This window comes from Plectropomus leopardus, chromosome 20, assembly GCF_008729295.1.
Source record: "Plectropomus leopardus isolate mb chromosome 20, YSFRI_Pleo_2.0, whole genome shotgun sequence".
NCBI classification, from domain to species: Eukaryota; Metazoa; Chordata; class Actinopteri; order Perciformes; family Serranidae; genus Plectropomus; species Plectropomus leopardus.
The window spans coordinates 9,368,881-9,392,354 of NC_056482.1; the positions used below are offsets into that span (position 1 = coordinate 9,368,881).

The window sequence follows — 23,474 nt, forward strand, 5'->3', positions numbered from 1 at the left end:
CAAAGAGAAGCTGTTATCTTCCTCCGCTTGTTTTCCTAAGTTGTAATCCGTTGACTTCCTTTCCGAGGAGCAGCATTGGCTGATGATGAAAGAGGTTTGGTATCTCTGCAGATTGTTTAAAGATGCTTCAGATGATGGACCAGAAGAGTTTGAAGACACTGAAGTACAGTTTTCTCAGTTGTGGTATTCAACTTTGCAGCTGCATCATGTTTGGTTTATGGGAAGAAGTATGAGACCATCACTGATGTTTACAGCTGAAAGGAATAGATTTTTAACCTGACATGAACATCAATATCATCCTGCCCTTGATATCGTGCTGCACACGTCTTAATATATTGGCAAATGGCAATTGTTGGGCTTATGGTGAGCTGTTGGAAGTTTTTAACCTTGCCCAACCCTATTCCCCACACTCTCCACTCTGTTTAGCTCAACATGTTTAATGCAGCAGAGATCTTAGATGTTTGATATTCCATCCCAGAGGTGGAGAAGTCAATGGACCTCAAATACAAACACTCCCATTATCAAGCTTTAACCACAAACATCTGCTGTAGTTCTGTTTTTTTGCCACAATGAAAGTATTTTATCAGCACCAGTAAACATGCTGTGGACCATTCAGTTGCCTTCAGACAGTAACTCTTTTAGAGTTACTGGATTTCCAGTGTTTCATAGTGTTGGTCAGTGAAGCTCAGAGCGCTCCCAGAAGGTTCATTTTACATTGATAACAATGCAGACATGAAAATACTGTTGGCCCACATTCAGTATTATCCAGTGGCACACCTTCATCCTTATTTTCATATCAAACCTGCCTTTCCATAACAGGTATCAGATGGCTTTTATTAAAGAGTAGAATTGGCTTAGAGGTCACGAGACATATTCAGATGTCTCATGCTGAAAGTTGCTAACAATGTGGAAAATTGTAATTTAAGTAAAATTACATTTTAAACACTTTTATAGAAGTTTCTAAGGTAAATGGCTGCAGGAAGTGGGAGTTATCATAGATATAGTTTGATACTATTTTGCTTGATATAGACATATCACATGTTAAATAAATCCTCAACATAATTAACCCTTTAACACCTGACTCGACATCTGCTTTTAATGCTTTGTCCAGATGCCTTTCACAAGCATCCAAACCTTTGAAACCTGAGTAAACTGGTTTGGTTTGTTTTATTTTGAAAACATAGGGAAAAAAGGCAATGGGCAAGTTGGTAAGGCATGTTCCGTAAATTGTTTAAAAAAAAAAAAAAAGGTAAGAGTGAACAACAAAATAATTTGTAAATTAGATTGGGGATATGATATAATATGATCAAATAAATTGGGAAAAAAAGTCTAGAGAATTATATTTATAAATCTTATCATTATTTAGTTAAAGTTATGTTACAGGGAAAAAAAAACCTTGTTGAACCACCTGAACACCCGTGGTGGTGCCCAATCAGAGATCAGTCGAGGACCCTCAGTCGACTGACATTGCTTAAAGTGGAGCAGTCCTTTTTTGTGCATTGCACTTCTGGGAATGTTCTGCCCCCCGCCAAGATTTTGCTGAAGAGTGAGTGCTCTTGACTTTCATGCTACTCTTTGATACATGGAGATGCAGGCATGCGGGCAGTGGCATGGAGGAGGAGAGACCTTTTGCTTTGAATTAGTGAAATTGCAGCTCAAAGCAACTTAATACAATAGTCTCTGGCTTTTGTTTTATATCTCAAGTCAGAAAAAAATGTTGTTGCTCATAAACGACCCGTTGTTAGAGCAGTTAGCTTGTTTATTATCTGACATGAATGCTGCTTTCACACGAAACGTCCCTCTTAGCCCCGTTCACACTTTAAAACTTTGTATAGAAAACAACACGAGTAGTTAAATATTTGTATTGAACAGCCAAATCTGATTCGACTGGCATAATTCAGAGTCAGGTTAAGCCCCATAGTTTTTCATTGATTCTTTCCTTAGCAGCAGGTTGTGACTAAGAGATCAGATCAGATCAGTAGATAAGAAGAGCAGCTTCTGCGAGTGAATGCAAACTTTAAAACCCAGCAAAAGGAACGGTTAAGTTTGCTCTGCAGTCCGAGAGTGTTGCGCAATGAATAGCCAAATGGTACATTCAGTATATATAAATAGCATTTCTAATGAGCGGTCCAGCTCCAAAAATAGAAAATCTCAGCAGATATTTTAATTGTGGTGGGCTGCTGTAAATAAATGCATGTTTGGGAAAGCCTGCATGACGTCACTAAAGATAACGTGAATTAAACTTCTAAACATTTCCTCATCCATCAAAGTGATTTCATCCCCATCACTGACAGTTTAGTCTTGTTTAACCATTACTGACACATTCAATATTTACTTTTAGGCTTGTCAGTTACAATGATAACTTATACTGTTTGCTCCAAACTCTTCAGCCATAAGACTGGTGAGGCTTTACAAGTTTTTTAGGCAAAGTAGTGCTTCATGAAGTGGTTTATGAAGATACTTTTATGGGCCTGTGCAACAACTGCTGCCTCTCCAGCACAAAGCAAAATCATTCAGGGGTGTAACCAGGTCATAAAATGACTTAGGTTAAGAGACTCAGGGACTGATGCTGGGTTGGTGAATTAGTCTGGGTTTTTATTCACCAAAACTTGACTATGGTACAACCATTATCTCCTAAATTACTTTATTCAGATGTGTTACAGTTTGTACTTTAAAGTGGTATAGCAGAGGGAATTTTTAACACTAGAGCTCCATTTTTTTGCCTGGTCTGGTGTTAATAAGGGGTCGACCGATTTGCCTTTTTTTTTGAGTGTCGATTCTGATACTGATTATTAGTAATCAAGAAGACTGCTAACAAAAATTTTGACAGTAAAAATGAAAAACTTGACAAAACAACCTTTAGGCATCTCAGGGTTTACTTGGGTGGTGTGAAAGAGAACTTTGTAACGCTGTCTTTATAAAAAGAGCAACAACTTCCACATTCTCTGCAAAAATCTGTCTTTTGTGGTATTGCTATGTGTTATTACCTCAGCAATTGCAACTCTAAAAATGCCAGTTGTGTGTGTGTGTGTGTGCGGGGGGGGGGTGTTACTCTGCTGCTGTGTTAAGTTTCTGAGAAGTTGGTCTATTTCAGCCCTTCAAATGAACTCAGAGTGATGTGTCAGAATTTATTGCGCATATGTGAGTACTCTAGAAGAACTCAGACCCCTTCAACAAATATACCTAAAACATGGCTTTATAGTGACAACATTAAAGAAATGTGCAAAATGTAACTCCAGTAAAACTCATTAAGTTCACAGATTAAACTGTTGCATTTTGCTAGCCAAATTTTGCCCACAAATACAGCATGCTAATGTCAACTAATCTTCCATCTGCATTTGTCTGGTGTATGAAACACTGTATTGTATATACTTAAAAATACGTCACGTAATATGTCCTGTACTCATACAACTGAAGTTTAATATACAAGTGTAGTAACTACAATTAGACCAACAGCAGAACTTTACTGGGTGTTTTTGCAGCTTCATGGTTTTGGATTGTGTTGGTTAGCGATGTCAGTAATATCAGCCATCAATAGCTGTTTCACATTTGACACACAGATCTGCTCACTGAGGAGAACAGTGCCAGTCTTTGTTTGTCCTTGACACGACAGCCCTCAGTGTTGATATGCTATTATTCATGACGTGTAACTAATCAGGTAGTGCTGTGGGTGGGAGCGAGGCAACACATTGGAGACTGCCAACGAAAGAGAGGCGGCTGCATCAGAGCCAAAGCAGAGCATTTTCCAGTTACCCTGTTTTATTGGATATTGGATAAAAAAAACAAAATGATAGTGATAATGGTAAAAATGCTGAATATCATGTCCAATAATCAGTAGATCTTTAGTGCCACTGCTTGTTCAATGTAAGTTTTGAGTTTGTGTGTAAGGGTCTATTTACCAGGTGATAATACATGCTGGCATTAACCCAGAGCAGTAACAGTTGACCTTACAGAGTCACAGTAAACCGAACAGAAGGTGAGGTATGCAATTTCAGGCCATTGCTGCAGCGGCCACTTTGACCTGTCACCCTGGGATGACATTCACAGACAAGCAAAAACATTTTTTTTCTTGTTCAGGGCGTGGAAAGTTTGACTGAGTTGCAAACTAGATACTGTAAACTGTTTGTTATTGACCTGAACAATAAACTTGCCTGGACAGACATTATATATGCACTGTATAAAAGAGGAAAGAGCAGATTTGGAGTGCAGAGGCCACTCCTAATGACATTTTTTAACACTGTGGAGACATCAGCCATCTTCTATGAAGTGGTCTGCTGGGGCAGCAGCATCTCGACAGCTAATTGACTCCCCAATTTATGGAACATTTCAGCTGCTGTTCTTTTTTGAGTTAGCTGCTAACTGCTGCTGGCTGCCTTTTAAATTTACTTGTGGTGGGTCGCACACATGACACATCATCAAAATGTCACACCTGTCACTTCCTGCTGACTGTCTCTTTTACATAGATGTGGATTCAACGTTGTTACTATCTCCACTGCCAGGTTAAAGGCAAGATAAATCTGACATCTTTTCCGCGATGAGCGATGCACCATGTTGGATATTTTGCCGATATGCTGATAAAAAAAACAACTAATTTGGCCTGTTAACGACATCGATATATCTACTTTTTTCCCCACCTTTTAGTGATCATCAGGTCTCTTCTGTAGTGGAATTAACATCATATTATGCATACTCTTATTGTGATGGCCCACCAGCAGATGGATAGATAAAATACAATGCTTTTCGGTGTGTGTAATATTCATTCATTGTGCAAAATAAGAAAAAGGTTGATGTTTTGTACATGTTCACTTTGTCAATAAACAATATATCGGTTTATGATATCACCAGTAATCAGCATGTTGGACAATTCACATATTTCATTTTAAAGCCAATATCTGCAGATACCGATGACGTGCCAATATGAATATGCATCCCTATCAGCAGTTGTAGTTTTTATATAGAATAGCAAAGTGTGAAGAAGAGATACTGCAGGTCCTTCCTTCCTGCTGCTTCCAGTAGACAACACTTACCAAAACTAATAATCATCACTCGTGTGCATTATCAGTATGTTCTAAACTGTGGCATATCTATCTCATACTCAACAATGTGAATTCAGCCATTTAGTCTGTCTATTATATCATACTTTTTTAAAACCTGTTTTGCAGATGCTTCTTGTTTTGCAGTATACTGCTATAACAATGCATATTGCCCCTGCTGTGGGACAAATAAAGCTTTATTTAATCTTTAACATGAACGCTGCTTTTAGTGTTTACACGTTTTGGTCTCATTAGTTGACGTATTCATCTTTAGATAGCTGAGACAGAGAAACGGATACATTACCCAGGGATTGATTATGCAAGGTAGTTTCTGCAGCTTGAGAGTAGTAATTACATGAACAGGCAGACGTATATGTATGTAAAAGAATCTTAACTCTGTAAAATATGCGTGGGTGTGACACATATGCACAGGGCTCACATGCAGACACGCATGGTTTCTCTACTTGCTTGGCAGAATGATTTATGTTAGCAGTATCACATTACCCCCTAACCTCAGTTGCATCAGTGTGAAGGATTTCATTTCATGGATACCCTCCCACCAGTAGACTGTCTTTGTGTGGTAAGCCTCTTTCACACTGCTAGGTTTATTGGGAAACCGGCTGGGCTGGCAGCCCCTCCATGTGAGTCAAGCGAGGTCAGTATGCAATGACCTGCTGATGAGGTGATGGTGAAAAACGACTTGTCTCTGAATAGGAATTTGCTAATTTTACATGGACTAGACTAGAGTGAGCAGCTAGTGTTCACTTGCTGGTAGTCTGCTGGGTTTCCCTCAGAGTCTTAGCTTTGACACGCTCACATTTTAACTGTACTATCACTTCTAGAAGGTGAAGTGCTCCCACAAAAAGACAGATGAGTTGGAGTTTTACCAGTATTGAAATAAAATGTGGTTTATCTTGACAGTGCTACTGGAGAAAAGGCCATGAGGTCACTAATATCCCCCTGGAAACATATACATACATATACAGCATATCCACACCAAACGTCTGTGGCATGTGGTCGACCATGACTGCAAAACAAATAGTCATCAAAAATCATGTTAATCATGCCCTAGGGACAATCTTACTGGAATCTATTGAAGTCATCACCAGCGGCTGTTATGATATCTGGCTCTGGACCTAGGCCCCAAAAACTTTTCATATTACTTCAAGTTAATGCCAAGATTAAGAGTCTATAGTGATGCTAGCTGTGAGGCTGCGCTGAGGCACAGCAGTTCTTTGAGCTAAATGCTAATGTCAGCATGCTAACATGCTCAAAATAACAGTGTTGACATGCTGATATTCAGTAGGTATAATGTTTAACATGTTCATGTACTTCAAGTTAATGCCAAGATTAAGAGTCTATAGTGATGCTAGCTGTGAGGCTGCGCTGAGGCACAGCAGTTCTTTGAGCTAAATGCTAATGTCAGCATGCTAACATGCTCAAAATAACAGTGTTGACATGCTGATATTCAGTAGGTATAATGTTTAACATGTTCACCAGTAAACGTGTTAGCATGCTAGCATTTGTTAATCAGCACAAAACAGCGTAAAAAAAAAAAAAAAGTGTTACAATGTCCGCAAAACATTGATCACAACATACAAGTAAAAAAGAGAATCACACCTCAGTGAACCATTGATTTTTCACGTGGGGTTGTACAAGGGTTTGGAATGATTTAACTGTCAACACACCCCGACCTCAACAAGACAGCTTCATTGTTCCTCCTCATATATTTGATGGAATCACAGGAACATAACCATCAGACGCAGAAGGATACCGAGAGCATAATATGTAGACGTGGAAGTCCACTGCAAAGTGACAACAAGTGATGAGTTAAGATGATAACCAGACGGTGTGTGATATCCTCTTGGAAACTGATGCGACATGAAGGTCACCCTATATTATTTTCACTGGCCTGTACAATAGCTAGCAGTATGCAAGTTGAGCTGGTGCCCAGTCTTCTAAATCTTATCCTCAATGAATACGGATGTTTACATTGGCTAGCTAGCAGAAGTCAATAGAGGGAGAGTTTAATGACTGATGAGTGACTTGCAGCCACACGTCATCACCATCCAACACCATCCACAAAAAGCACAATAAAAGACTTGCTAAATAAACATAAAAGCACAAATTTAGCGGAGCTGACATAGAGGCAACTGGAAACACATTACCTTTGGATCAACATAATTCACTCTCTTAAGAGGGCAACACGATGGTGTTGTGGTTAGCACTGTTGCCTCACAGCAAGAGGGTCCCCGGTTTGATCCCGGGTTGGAACGAGCTTCGGTTTGTAGGCGTTGGCCCTTCTGTGCAGTTTGCATGTTCTCCAGGGTCTCCGGCTCCACATTTCAAAGACATGTAGGTCAGGTTGATTGGTGACTCCAAATTGCCCTTAGGTGTGACTGTGAGCATGAAAGGTTGTCTGTCTATATGTGTCGGCCCTGTGATAGTCTGGCGCCCACGGAGATTGGCTCCAGCCCCCCCGCGACCCTTGCAAGGACAAGCGGTTACAGACAATGAATGAATGTTCTTTAAAATCTTTGCAGCAATAGAACTGCCTTCCTGTGATTCCAAACCAGGGATCTGCCAACGTAGCCACTTAGCCACATTTGGTGTCCACGGGGAGTTCTGTTCAATTACAAACTAAATGGACCTTAATATGATTTTGATGGATTCAGTAACAGCAAGACCCGACTACAGTTCAGCTGGTAAAGCTTTGTTAAGTGTAGCCTACTGAGATGAGCCCATTTGGAGTATGCAAACCTTGTACACCATGGCTGGAGGATTTGATGAATAGCTTCTCGCTGTGCCCAGTGTTGTGCACGTCTATGTATTTGCCTGCCTTTGACATCAAAGCACTAGCAGTAAGTGTATTTGTGTATTCACCTGCTACATGTGTTTTCAAAAAGGGAGTGGTGTAAGAGTTTCTGTGGTAAGCACTGAGATAAGAGGGTTTCTCTGTTCCTGTTTTCCATGTGATATTTTATGTAGCATGCAGGGAGGGGTACCATAAAAAGCATGAAAGCATAAAGGATGAAAAGACGATAAAGAAAGCCCATGCTCTCCCTTCCTCAATCTAAGGTGACAGCTTTATTGTCCTTGGCTACTCAGCTAAACTTTTGTCTCTGAACAAGGGACCCCAAATGAGGAGGGGGCCTGCACTCTGGTGAAATAATGGGACTCGTTGACATGTTCAGCTCTTTTGGGCTTATTTCATACCAAAGTCCTGCTTTTAACTTTAATACAAAGCTGACACAATTAGGCCAAAGTGAGATTTCCTCTTGATGTGTTGTCAAAAGAAATACTAATCCTCTCGCCCCCTTCCTTCTTCCCTCACTCCCAGTGTTTTCCAATTCCTTCAAAGATTCCTGCCGTGAATCGGGTTTTCCTTGTCCAGAGGCAATAACATCTGCTGTGAGAATTTTCTGTCATACTGTGAAATGAAACGGGAATGTAAAAAATTCTGCCTGTCGTGCACTTGCAGCGCCACATAAGGCTGAGTCCTGAGGAATGTAGCTCAGATCATTAAGATCGCGGTCCTGCGCAACAAGTGGGCATCCAGCTCCCTGCATCACATGACATGTCTCTCCCCCAGTGCCTGTTGTCAATGGCAACGGCTGACAATGGAGCTGGGGAGGGGTCACCCCAATACCATTCATGTGTGAAGCCAATGCTGTTGTATGATGCTCAGACAGCAGCTCCCCTACACGAACCCCCCAAGGATGTTTTTGTTCTTGGGGCTGTTTTTACTGTGAACAGACTGTGGAAAGATTCGAAACACATGTTTGCTGTTGCAAAAGTTTTTGCACTTTTTTCCAGCTAATGCATAACCAGTTCAAAGCCACATCAACAACTGCCACACATGTCCTTTTTTCAGCATTAATCAGAAGTTTTGCTTTTCACAACCAAATGCATGTGTTCGAATGGACACAGGATCAAATATTTTAACCGAGATATGCACTTCTTGTCTCAACAGGAGATTGTTTTGGTGGAGGGCAGCCGTGTGTTTGAGTCATGGAAAACCCCTCCCCCTCCTGTCTTCATGGAGTATTTCTTCTTCAATGTGACCAATTTGGATGCTTTTCTCAAAGGGGCCAAGCCAGAGGTCGAGCAAGTTGGGCCCTACACGTACAGGTAGGAGACAAAAGCACATTAATGCACACATAAGTGCACAGGCTGACATGTTGTCAGATATTTGACGTTGTTGTTGACTTGCACATATTATGTCCAACTCCAGATACTACTATGCTTCATTTGTCTTTACTTTGTTGAATGTACTCCGTACAAAAATGTAAATGCTACACTAGTTTTTTTGCTCCCATTTTTCACAGGTGTAAGTTAAACCTCTAAGACTTTTTTATGAACTCAATAGATTTATTTCTCTCAAATTTTGGTCGAAAATTTGTTCAAATCTGTGTTAGTGAGCACTAATGCATTCATGACAGGTGTGGAATATCAAGATGCTGAGTAAACATCATCATTGTTACACAGATGTTCCTTGCGATGGTCACAATAAAAAGCCACTCTTAAATGTGATTTTTTAAATTATATTTTGGGCTTTTTTTTGCCTGTATTGGATAGGACACCTGTAGCATGAAAGGAGGAGATGGTACAGATTTTGCAAACAATGAGTCAGCATTCCACTGACATGCTGACCACAGGAATGTCCACCACAGCTGTTTCCTGTGATCTGATTATTTCTTTCACTTCCACTAGACATCTCCAATGTTGTCTCCATGAGTTTGGCAGTACATCTAACCAGCCTCAAACAGACAAGTCAGTAACAATGACAAACTGCTGTCAGGTCAAGACCCTGGAGAGGACCACAAGCATGCAAATGAGCTTCCCTGAGACAGTTTCTAAAGCTTTGTGCAGAAAGTCTTCAGGTGTGTAAAACCATTGCTGCATCAGCTGGTCTCAGATGATCTTGCAGGTAAAGATGCAGGATGTGGAGGTGCTGAGCTTATGTTGTTCCATGTGGTCATGAGGCAGGTTGGATGTACTGCCAAAATTCAAGAAAACAACATTTAAGACATCTTAAGGTGGTGAAATGAAATTCACAGTCAACAACTCTGGTGGACATTGCCACAAAAAACTTTCAACATCTGAGGCATCGTGTTGCATGATCAAAATGCACATTTTAAAGTGGCCTTTCATGGTGACCTACCAGGGCACACCTCTGTAGTAATCATGCTATTTAATCCACACCTGTCAGGTGGATGGATTATCTTGGAAAATGGAAAGTTCTCACTAACTTGGAATACTGCAACCAAACTTTAACGGATTTGCATCTGTTGAGTGCATATTAAAAGTCTCACTTCTTTGACATAAACCTGTGAAAAATGAAACAGAAAAAAGAAAAGTGTTAAAGTGTTACAGTTTTGTTTAGAATAAAAGCAATAGAAAAGCTTGGAATGGAAACCTTAAAAACATTCAATGTAGAAAAAAAGGGTTGCCAAATCTGTGTTTTGACACAATTTCTTCCTGTTTTAGGGGCTAAATTCGAGCGTGATTCAGAGACCACACATGTAAAATCTATGTAAACCAGACTGTGTTGCTGTTTATGTTTATAGAGTTTATTGACTTTGTGGGCTCATGCGCTGCATTTTCTCATGTCTCAATATTTAGACTTCATCAGTCACACCACACACTGCAAAATTTTGGTTTGCAGAATAGAAAATGGTTGCCTCTTGCAGTGCTGTTGAATTGTAGCTGTTATTTGCTCAGCACCTATGTAAACTGAAAAAGGGACATCAGCCTCTGCTTCTCTGCTTCCTCTCTAGTGGTCTTTTTAGTTACTCTTATTTTAATTACATATTAAACAGCATGAAAGAAAAATCCAGGTGGGTTAGCTGTAAGGATCAGGTAGTGGTATATACAGTATGTTTTACATTTTGTCCTGTCCGCCATGTGAGAAACATTAGTCATTTTAAATCACTTCTAATGCAGCTACAGAAACCCTTAAATAAATATCAAGGGTCACTGCTGAATCACCAAAAAGGGCCACGGCGCATGTCTAAATAACCCTCCCGTACCTCCGGACCTATGTTAAACTGTTCACGTTACCACATCTCAAACGGATGTCATGTTGAAAGGAAGCAGCTCTGTGATGAAATAGATATGTTGACCTCAATGTATGTGCAGTGTTCAAGTCAAATAGCTATATCACTTTTCTTTGCTGTTTCAGACGCCTTTCATAAGTATATAAACCCCTTTAACCTGTGGAAAACTAGTGTGATTCCTTTCAAAAACATTTGAAAAGAGCAATGAGAAACTCCAGAAATTTTCCACAGATTGCAAGAAGTTAGTAGATTTAGAAAATTCTATTTAAAAGAACCTATGAAAAACTACCAGGGAAAACAGCTAGGGGAAAGTTATTACTGTCATAATTGCATATTTAAAATTATGTCAATTATTGTAATTGTTAAGCACTTTTTTAGTCTTGTTGGCCTTTCTTTATTTTTTATTTTTCTTTTATTTTTATTTGACTGATGTTTAAATTTTTCTTTTTACCTTGTTTTTCCCTAATTTCTTGTTTCATTTTGTCGCTCATCGCTTTCTTCCCATATTTTTGAAAGAATTGAGGCAAATTTGTTCAGGTTTCAAAGGATTTTGTAGCTCACTTTAATTTAAAAGGCTTCATTTAAACATGAGTTTTTTATGTTTGCTCAGGGAGTACAGGTACAAGGACAATGTCAGCATGGTGGACGATGATAAGATGGTGTCTGCATACAACACCAAAAGCTTTGTGTTCCTGAGGGAGAAGTCTGTGGGTGACCCAGCTGTGGATAACATCACTACAGTCAACATCCCTGCTTGGGTGAGTCACAAACTAAAGGTTTCAGAAAAATAGAGCAAAGTGGACATCCAAGTGGGGGGAAAGTGGAGCATGTGCTCTTTCACTTTCTTCTGCACTTTGTTTCCTCAGTCCCACCTCATCCTGCTTTGTTTTCCATCTCTTCTCCACTCTGCCTCACTCCCACTTCCTGTCTGCAGGCTGTCATGAACAAGGTGAAAGGGAGTTTCTTTAAGGCCACTATGGTGTCCATCTGGATGAACTCATTGGGGAGCGGTCTCTTCACTACTCGCACTGTGGATGAATTGCTATGGGGCTACGAAGACCCCCTCCTGGCCCGCATCGCCTCCACCAGTCCTGATGTGGAGAAAGATTTTGGCCTCATGTACAAGGCATGTACAGGTCTACAAATAATACAAACTGATGAACCTCAGCTTGATTTTGTTCATGGCTTACGGAAAGGAAGATTTGTCAATTTGTTTTTGATTAACCCTTTGAAACTTGAGCAAACTGGCTTGATTTCTTTCAAAAATGTAGGAAGAAGGAAATGAAGAGCGAAACAAGAAATGAACGAGAAATTAGTAAAAAGTACGAGAAAATGACCCGATTTTTTTTTTTTATTACAAAAAAGAGGAAAAAAACAAAAAAAGGAATTGACCTGCAAAAAGTGCCTAAAAATTAAAATAATTGTGTAACGTAATTTAAAATATGCAGTTTTGATAATTAGCACCAAAATATAGTTATTCCCTAGCATTTTTCTTTTTTTAAATAATTTTCAGAATTTACTGATTTATTTAAATATGTGAAACATTTCCTACCAAGTTGCTTATTGCCTTTTTCTCTGTGTTTTTGAAAGAAATCACACTAATTTGCTCAGGGTTTAAAGGTTCAAATACTTGTGAAAGGCGTCTCAAAGCAGCACAAAAAATGTAGAGTCGCTCCAGGTTTCAAAGGGTTAATTACTCACTGAAATCCAGTGTGCTGTTGTTTTTTCTGTTAAAAATGTTTATTTTTTTAAGACTTTTTTTTTCTTTTTAGAAAAATGGAAGCAATGATGGGGAATTTATCTTTCACACCGGGAGGCAGAACTACTTGGATTATGGCCGTGTTGAAACATGGAAAGGCCAAAGGTACCGCTGTTGCAGTCTCACACAAACACACTCCCAATCCAAAGGCTGTGTGACCTTTGGATTAAAAACGTTTCTCAAATCTACTGGTTTTTGCATAAGTAAGTGCTGTCTGGTTGTGTCTCTGTGTGTCTGGCTTGCTCCCCACAGTACAGAGCACAGGACAGGACATCCTGTACCTCCAAATGCCTCAATGGCTTTTTTCTGACCTCGCTTATTCCACTTTATTGCCTCAGTACGGGGGCTCTTAATACACTTCTTGCTCCTGGGAAACCTCTCTTATCAACTGTGACTTTCAGATAAATCATGCTTGATCATCAAAACGTTTTCTTGTAATTTACTGTCACTGAAGTGGATATGATAATAGTGTTGACATTGAAAGGAGGGTTTCTGAAAAACAGCATATCGAGCCAAAAAAAAAAAAACAACAAAATGTTTTCGTTCTCTGTTAGTCCCAGAAAAATAGTAGAGCTTTTGTGAAGGCAGGCTGCCTGAGTCCAAACATTTTTTGGTCACTTTACAGGCAGTATTCATTTCTTATTTAATCAGCCCCCAAAGAGACACCATATGTATGATCATTCTAAGTTTTTTTTAGTAGTGTAAATGTTTTCTTGATGCAATTTTAAAAAATATATGTAAAATGTTCTTGTTTGTGACTGTGTGTTTTGCAGCTCGTTGACCTTCTGGAACTCAAACCAAAGCAACAGCATCAATGGATCAGATGGAAGTGCTTTCCATCCCCTGCTGGACAAGAATGAGCGCCTTTATGTCTTCACTCCAGATCTCTGCAGGTACAGTTTAACATCACAGTGCCGTCCTGCAGCCTACTGCTGCCGACTGGGCCACAGACTTCTAAATTATCTTCACTACAAGGGATGGGCATCCTTAAAATTTTTACAGTACTACTACTCTTATTGATACTGCTGATGGTTCCGGTACTTTAATGGTTACTTTAACTCTTATTGGTACTCTTATTGATTATTTTTTTTATTTATTTTTTTAGTGGAGAACAGAATTAACATTGCTTTATTTTCTATATATGTAGGCACCATATATAAATTAAAATTCTGCAATAACATTGTTTAACAAATCACTATTATACACTGTAACGTACCTGAGGTGGATGGTGTAACAGGAGATGAACTGCTGACTAGATGGTAGAAAAAAAATGCATTTCTCCACCTGTATGTGTTTGCATTATCGGGAAATGTTTTCCAAAATTGCTTGTGTTCCCGCCCTTACTTGCAAAAAAGTTGTTGCCCTCGTGGCAACGTACAGTGTCAGCATCACCTCTTGACTGAACCAGATTTTGGAGCGTTTTGCCCTCTCCGCCAGTGTCACCTAGAGCAGGGCTCCTATGTGTGTGAGACACTCACACACATACACTAGCAGCATGCTGCAAGGCTGAGTTCGCCTCTGGAGTGAAAAGCAAAAAATGCATCATAGACGAATGTCTTAATCTTATTGCAAATTAGAAACAGAGTTAATAAGATAAAAACTGTCAAAGATAATGTTTAAGTAATCTAAATGAACAAGAAATATATTTTCTTAATTTCACCAACACTGACAGCAGAACCATTAATGTTAGAGCTTATTAGTACTATGGACTATAATAATTCAGCCCACGGGCCTTATCAACCATTCAAAATATATTTATAAAGAAGCATAGTTAGCTGAAGTATGCATGGCCCTAAACTCCTCTTGTTAGATATGAGGACAGTATTCATCTGTCTCAAGAACAAAAATAAACTTTTGACACTTGGTCCTACATCAGTCAAGTAATCCAGCTGCAACAGGGATTTTATATCCTCCATATGTCCCTCTGGATCCCAGTGTCCCACCAATGTTATTTTACCTGTTGATGGTGTGGTTATGATAAACCAGTGTCTATTTCTGGTGCATGGTCTTGCCTCATTAAGTTGGACTCAACTCACCTTACAGCAGGACGCAGGCTTTCATATGTGGTATGGAAATAATGTTCCCAGGCCTGGGATCCCACAGATTGTTATCATAACATCCTGATCACTTACAAACTGCACCACAGGTGACGTCTGTTTTTCTCCGCCTTTACCGTGTGTGCCTTTTGAAAGACTAACATGGTAGTTTCCAGGAAACACTTAATGTAGGGGCTTACATGGAGAGGAATGTTGGTCTGGAGGGTAATGGGCATGTAAGGTGGGAGAGTGAGGAGGGGGAAGGAAAACTATGGGAGTGTGATCGAGAAAACTCTGAGAAAAAAAAACTTAAAGCATTTTATGGTTCTTGTCAACTATTAAATGTGAGATAAGCATTGGGAAAGAAACGTTCTTTCTGTTCTTGTTCAGCTGGAACAAACAAGTTTGATTATGCTTTCTGTGTAAAACGGTCTGCGTGCATCCATCCAATTTTTACTTCTCGGAAATGTTTGCCAGACATGTTCAGTGCCAATTCTCATAAGGGACCGTCAGATTTCTGGAGGATTTCAGAATTTATTCCAGGATGTTATAGAGAGTTGCCTCTCACACAGTGACTAATGAATAGTTCCTTGGGGTTACAAATTTTGCAAATACTACGGCTTTATGCTGGCTTTACTGACAAAACTGTGCCCTCGCTGATGATGACAGCTTCTGATTTAGAAAATGACCTTGATCCAAAAAAAATCACATGTTGCTGCAGACATCCTCCCCTTTTTATTCAGCGTGGAAAGAATCTGTTGGAGTGGCATGGTTGTACCTTTGACTCTGATTGGATGTGTGTCAAGAAACCCCTCTCCCAAATGTTTACACTCTCACCTACTTATTCATTGCCTGACGGCTTTATCGCGCCTGTCTGTGCTATTGTGATTGAAGGGAAGGATCCCTCCCTTTTTCCTGGGTTTTTTGGACCATAATGAGAAGAGGAAATGTTCCATTAAGTTAAGCATGTTAACCTTCACACACACAGTTGTATTCAAGTGTTTTCAGCCTTAAGCTGAGAATTCTCATTTGTGACCTGACGAGGCAGTCACCCTTTGGTCCACTGACTAACAGCTGAACCACAGAAAGATTTGATGAATTGCAAACAGGTGTCATTTTTCAAATACCAAAGGGCCTTTTGCCGTATGTCGATCTGTCCTCTAGCGAAGACCCTTTTTCATTTAATGACATGTTTTGATATTAAAGGGATTATGTCCTAGACAACCAACACTTATCCAAACATTCACAAAACAAAAAAGAATTAAAAAAAAAAACCCAACAGATTCAACCCAACCAATGAAGATAAAGAATGACGCAGATTAGAAACACCTAAACACAACAAAAACATCAACAACAACAAAAACAAACAAAAAATTTTGTCTAGAGCCACAGTATTACACGAAGCTGCAATCACAAGCTATACTTCACGGACAAACAATAAAGCAGAGTGAGACACACAGAAATGCAATAGACAGTCCACACTGATGACACTCATTAGATGTCACCAACAGATGAGGAAAGAAAGTTACATGGCCTTCATGTATTGTACCTTCCCTATAATATTGCACCAGCAATATTATTGCACAAGCATAAAAAAGAAAAAATATTAATGATAATGGAAAGAAGGATAAATAAAGATAATGACAATGGTCTTGCATAAGGATAAAACTGAAATGAAATCACAATAATACTAATGGATAACTTGCCCAAGAACTTATATGAGTCAACCTGCTCTATTTCCCTGTCACCAGTGAACCTCCTGAAAACATTGGAGGTGACTACATTGCCTATTTCTCACCATAGAAGTTTTCAGAAACAAATTTTAGTGTACTGTTTAGCTGTAAAGTGAGCATGTTGATCTGGCCAGTGGGCGGTGGTTGGTACTTTGTTAGAATGTATCCAACAAGGCAGCTGGGTCACAAACTGTCTCATTTTACATGTAAACAGTACACTAAAATATCTTTCTGAAAACCTTTGAGACAAGAAACAGGCAATTCAGTGACAGAATCGTGATTCATATTTGATCAGCGCTACCTAGTTTGACAGTTTGACCACAGTTTACAATTGACATGATTGACAGCTGCGTTGGAGGCTCCTCGGCCTCGCCTGTCTCTGTCTCAAGTAGTTCTCTCAGAATATCGTGACAGTTTCAGCAAATATGACACAAAGTTATTTTCATAAAAGTCAGCAACTGTAGCTTTAAAAGTTTGCAAGTTATTTGAATTTTGGTCCTGGTGGCCCCAAATTATAACAGATATAAACACTGTTATGCCTCATTGCAAACTAAAGTGAATGTTTTAACACTAAGATTTAAATATTATCAGTATTAATTATTATACAAGGTGCACTTTTTCTAAACTAAAATACTAATACGACCCCATCTCTCCTCTCTCCTTTCAAAGTTTTTACACCTAAGATACAAGTATCTTACATCATCTCATCCAACCTTGGCCCGCACACACACTGAAGGGATTTAGATACAAAAGACGCATATTTCAGCTGAGTTTATCTGAAATTAATTCATACTGTAACATTCTCTCATGCACAGCAGTACAAGGCAGTGGCTTTCACAGTCCTGTTCTAGTGAGGAAACACATAAGTCTTTAACTTGGCTTCTCTCACAAAGGTCAAGGGAAAGGTCTGTACAGTATTGTTGCACGATTGGTGGGCTGGGAAACGAAGGGGCGCATCCTCCCGGCCAGTTGGCACATACTGTATGGAGTCCTTTGTTCTCGCTGAGAATCTCTGGGATTCCCTAGAAAAAACTGAGCTGCAGATACATTGAACGGGGATGAACTGCTCACAGGAACACAATTTCCCTGGAAGCTGTAAAAACACAACAGACATTAAAATATAAATAAAGATTTTTTTCCACTCCCAGACCAGAAGAAGGTCAACACAACACCATAGTGTTATTTCCTCCATCTGTTTAGAATGTAAGAACAGGATTTCTACATAGATCCTACAGTTTCTGGAGAGATATTACTCTTGAAGTTGAAAGTCAGCTGTCTGTTTTCATAGAGAAGAGGAGAATTGAGTTCAGGTTGTGTTTGCTGGTGAGCAGGTGTCCCAGCTCCCAACAGCAGGTAAAATCGACTTAAATGAATGGGTGACAAATGTGGAGCAGCAGCTAACGCAAGAGCATGTGCACTTTTATATTTGTGTTTATTTATTTTGTGCAGCAAACTGGATGAATGGCATTTGTTGACTTGAGACTTAGCCGAGCAGCACTCAGATAAGTGCGTGTTGTACCTGGAAATTGATTTAATATTAAGGGAGCAGACAGATAGAAATATTATTAAATTAATTCAGTAGAGGTGTTTTCATCGCTCATGTGCCTCCACCAGCCCCTGTGAGAAAATCACTGCAGCATTTCCTTTGAATTCTTATTTTATACATAGTCTGTCTAACAGATGTGCCTTTGGAAAAAGTTCAACTGTTTTTTGTTTTTTTTTTCGTTCAATGTTTCAATGGGAAAGCATGTTGTGCATGAACCGACATAGTAGAGTGATCTCATAACCCAAAACCCTCCTCACTCCTCCCCATAGGCTTCCTCCACAGGGAATAAACTAGAACAGACAGGAAGTATTAAAAAAAAACAACAACAACAAAATAAATTAATAAATAGATAATAATATTAATAATAAAACAAAAAAGGGATATATTGTTTTTAACATGACATTGAATTCAAGTTTTTGAAACGAATTGTGCCCATGAGGTACAGCAAAGACGACAGTAGCCAGAGATAAAGAAAGAGAAGAACTCACAGTTAATAAAAACTGATTTAAATTCGCTGTGAACTGTACTGTTCTTTGTTTTTCTCTCCAGGTCGATCCACATGGAGTTTGAGAAAGACGTGGAGGTGAAAGGAATCCCAGCATATCGCTTCACGCCACCACGCTCTGTTTTTGCCAGCAAGGAGGAGAACCCAGCCAATGAGGGTTTCTGCGTCACCCCACAGGAGTGCCTGGGAACCGGACTTCTGAAAGTCAGCCCCTGTCGGAAAGGTAAACGTCCTTTTGTGCAGCCTGTTTTCTTATGTAATTTTTTCACTTTCACACGCCCGCCACAGAGTATGACATTCTGTGCCCACTCTTCTGTCTCCTGTTCTTTGAGTTGGTTGTACTTCTGACACTGAGCCTACACTCTGATCTGGGCCTTTCTTTTTAAAACGCATAACTTTACGTAGAACGCCAACATATTTGATTTCTGTTGCCTTGTTCTTTCTTATTGCCATTTTATTTTGCTTTTATTCTTATCTTAGTCAAGTCCTTTTTTTGTTTTCCATCCTACTATCAGCAGCACTAATACCGTCTAAATGACCCATGTGACACAGCTCTCTCCAGCTCTCTCCTCACCTCAGGCAACATCTGACCATGACTGGCCCAGTAGCCGAGGGGGTCGGTAAGCCCTGTCACCTGATTCTGGCCTTGAATATGACCAGGCATTACCTTGTAGTCCCTGTGTTCACTTTCCACTTCTTTCTCTTAAATATGATAATTTTCTGTAGTGAAGAGCAATACTAGATTGTTTTATGCATTGACTATAGCATTGACTATAAAAAAAAAAAGAAACTGACTCGAATATTCATCGAAATATTTGCCCATTAATCTTCTATCATTTGGAGTACAATATTTCCCTCTGCAATGTTGTGGAGTACATGTACAAAGCAGCTTGAAAAGGCAATACTTAAGTAAAGTGCAGCTTCCTCAAATTCACCCTAAAGCACTTGAGTAAATGAACTTTACACTCTACCACTGACATACTGTATCAGATCAATCAGCTGTTGAATGTATGACCTCCCAGCAATCATGTTGCTTCTGCAAGAAAATGAAGGCATGATGTTCTCTTTGGGATAGAACAACTCACTCAAACAAGTCACAAGTTGTTGAATCTTGAGTGAACGGGACTGATTTGGCACAGTACTTGCGTACTGCTTCTTGTGAAACAATATGAGTAATGTTGACAAAGTCATTAAAAACAGGCATGATGTTATTTACTGTGAATGGTTAGTGTTAACTGGATGATTCTCACAGAGACGAATGGACACCAATGACTGCCATGCACATAAAAGTCAAAGGAATATTTCAGTGTCGATTTTCCACCAGCTGTGTATCAAACAGTGTGGGAAGTACATGTAGATGAACTCTTAAACTTTGCTCCATCTAACCAGGGCCTTGATAGCCCTTCCTCTCCCCTGACGAAACTCCTCTACATGACTTGATATAAGTCATTTGGAGAGTTTCTCTGGCTCTTGTAGCTGTTGCTCAAACTACAGGCTGTACTTCTGCATTTTCACCAACCGCTCCCAGTTGCCACCTCAAAGAGCAAACAGCCAATCAAGAGACACACTCGGACCGAAATCTGATCAAACAGTGAAGCTAGGCAGCACTTATCAAATATAAAGTTTATGTCACTGCACTGCCTATTTCTCACCTAAACTGTTTTCAGACATGTATTTAACGCCTCGTTTTGCCCTAATGGCAGGGTTTGTGAGCAGAAATTGGGCGCCACACTGCTTCCTGCACAGTGAAAACGGAGGGCAAACAGCGGAGATCAAACAGTAAAACTAAGCAGTGCTTATCAAATATTTACCCCAAATATTTTCAGAAACATCCTTTAGCTTACCCTTTAACTGTATTACGAAATTTGGCCGGCTCCCATTATTTCACAGGGAGCCATCCACACAACATCAAGAGCGTAGCATACTGGTAGTTGTAGGTTTTTTTCACTTCTTAAGCAATTTTCTCTGTTTTCTCTGGTCATGTAGCACCAATTTCAAGTATTTCTGTCTTTCTGCTGCATAGGCAGAGTAGTTTTATGTGAGGGCCTTCTTTGTGTTGGAGAAATATGCAAACATGATGGCCCAACAAAAAGAAATCAAAGCACTCTGAGGTCATGGTACAAATTTAGTGCAGCCAGCAACAGGGGTTCATTCTGCTGGGATTTAAAAGAATGTGCAGAGGGTTAAGTTTAGGATCAGGTGTGTGTGTGCGTGTGTGTGTGCGTGTGTGTGTGTGTGTGTGCGTGTGTGTGTGCGTGTGTGTGTGTGTGTGTGTGTGTGTGTGTGTGTGTGTGTGTGTGTGTGTGTGTTTGCGCTACATTGACCTTGTGGGTTGACACGGGAACAGCCTCTCAGGTGACTGCGGGTGTGTTTTTGTCATGCATGTGTTACCAAACACAAGGACAGGAAAATGGTCACCTCTGCCCCACTTCAACAGCACCCCGAACTGTGCCATTGCCATCTGACTCTGTTGTTGAGACACAGACAGAGTGACTGTGTGTGACACTGCACAGGTGGAACCTAACCGGGAATGTTCTCCTTGGACATGCTTATCTAGACCATGGCCATATTGTAGGAACGGGGTGTCTCCTGTTAACAATATGAGGAAGGAACTTAGCAAGAGTAACAAGATTCCTGGATATAAGATACGACTCTTGGTTGTGGTCCATCTGTGTACCTATTGTTTATTTGCTTCATGAGATTTACCCTGAGTAACACAGTGCATTTCCTGCGATGGAGGTCAGTTTATATCTCCTCACCTTCTGTTCTCAGATGTTCCCCTGCTTAAGTTTCAGTAAAGAAATCAACCAGCAAGAAATGTGACATTTGACGTGAGGCGTTGTTTTTTATGCTGCTTCTTCGACTACCTACTACACCTGTGTGTCGGGGAGGATGAGAATTTTTGTCGCACCATCATGGTGTTGTACATACATGCATTGTTTTGAACAAGAAGAGCACATTACAGAACCTACATGCTTGTTCTACAGGTTCCCTTTACAGAGCAGATGTTCTAATATGACTTTAATATGACAAACTAGCATTAACTCCTTTAAAGGGACAGTTCACTTCAAAATGAAAAATGCATATTTGTCCTCATAACTGCAGCGCTATTCATCCATCTGTTTTGGTGTGAGTTGCTTAGTGTTAGAAATATCAGCCGTAGAGATGTCTGTCTTCTCCCCAATATAATGAAACTAGATGACACTCAACTTGTGGTACTCAAAGCGTCAAAAAAAAAAAAAAAAAAAACCATTTGGAAAAATCAACAGCAATGTCTCTTTCCAGAAATCATGACCTGGTTACAAAAGATATTTCAAAGACCTTATTGTAAGCAGTTTCATGTAGGAACTATTTTCTTTCTACTGTACGTTATATTGGAGAGCAGGAAGACATCTCTACAGCTGATATCTCTAACACTCAAAGACTCGCACCAAAACAATCTAGACTGATAAACAGCACTACAGGTAAGAGGGAAAATATGTATTTTGGTGAACTGGCCCAGAAACACTGACTTGGTCCTCTAAATATTGCCTCTGTTATGTGATGATATGTTTGTTGACATCAAAACACTTTGATTAATGTGTGAATTGATGAAAATGAAAACCTTCTTATACAAACATGTGGCAGCTCAAGAGCCCCTTGTCATAATTATGTGTCAAGTCACAATAAACCCTGATTAGAGATTGGGCAACACTGTCACAAAGGACGGAGCACACAATCGGTCCTAGCTGACATTTATGTCACTTCATAAATCAGAGAAAGGAAAACTTCTTTTGCTGTGACTCATTTATAATTTACAGTATATCTCTACTGTAAATTATAAATTGCTGCTTTGCTTAGTTTAAGCAGAATCAGAATCCGGTTTTATTACCAAGTACATTTACATATACAAGTAGTTTGATCATAATCATAATCAGAACACCATGCACTTTATGGACACTTAAAGGGGCCCTTCATGTTTCTGCAATTATGCACCTGATAGAGTTTAATTATGAATGTTTTTTTTCTTAATTATGACTGCTTTTTAACTATGACTTTTACCTACTTATTTTTATTCTGCTGTTTATTATTCACTTGCACTGTTTTTCTTTCTGCTATGACGTGCGTCATGAAAACTATAAATAAAGGAAATCTGAACTCTAATGTTTTCTTTTCTCTTTGTTTTTCCCTTAAATCCTCTCCTCACACAGGTGCCCCAGTGGTCGCCTCCTTTCCTCATTTTTACCTTGGAGAAGATAGATATGCAGCTGCCATTGGAGGAATGTCCCCCAAAAGACAGCACCACCAAACCTTCCTGGACTTAAACCCAGTAAGCCACCAGGCCTCACTGACCTCAAATGCACTTTTAACTCTGCAGTTGTCTTTGATAGTCACTGGGAAAATATGTAGGAGCAAAGCATTTCATTCAACTGTGTCGTAAGAGGTACTGCTACACCACCTAGTGGCATGTTGAATAATACAGGAGAAGAAGAACATCCACTAAGTACCCTACCAGTTCCATTCAGGATTCTTGGTGCTATTTAGCGAACCAGCAAGGCTTATTGTAGCCTATCCTATATGAACAAAGGATAACCCAGAATAACAGCAATACCAAAGACAGAAAAATAAATAAATAATACTCTCAATTACAATCAATTATTTTATGTCATAATCTGTAATCCTTTTACTTGGTAAGGCTTTTGTTAAACTTAGTCATCAAGCAAGTTGCAGATCACATTGATTATCTTCGAAATTTTGGTCTGTTATTAGGGTTAGGGTTAAAAAGACCAGCATGAACCACCTACTAATGAGACCATTGCACCC

The 23,474-nt window shown here is 39.6% G+C and overlaps 1 protein-coding gene across 2 annotated transcripts in view; it reads left to right on the forward strand.

The window, feature by feature from the left end:
• The window catches only part of LOC121959941 (lysosome membrane protein 2-like), a 29,069-nt gene that overhangs the window by 2,340 nt on the left and 3,255 nt on the right, over nt 1-23,474 (forward strand). For both annotated transcript variants that reach the window (XM_042509496.1, XM_042509497.1), the window contains exons 2-8: nt 9,007-9,164; nt 11,703-11,850; nt 12,027-12,218; nt 12,865-12,956; nt 13,625-13,744; nt 18,716-18,894; nt 22,862-22,980. In XM_042509496.1, the coding sequence (XP_042365430.1) occupies nt 9,007-9,164; nt 11,703-11,850; nt 12,027-12,218; nt 12,865-12,956; nt 13,625-13,744; nt 18,716-18,894; nt 22,862-22,980 (1,008 nt within the window). The remainder of the gene's footprint in view (nt 1-9,006; nt 9,165-11,702; nt 11,851-12,026; nt 12,219-12,864; nt 12,957-13,624; nt 13,745-18,715; nt 18,895-22,861; nt 22,981-23,474) is intronic.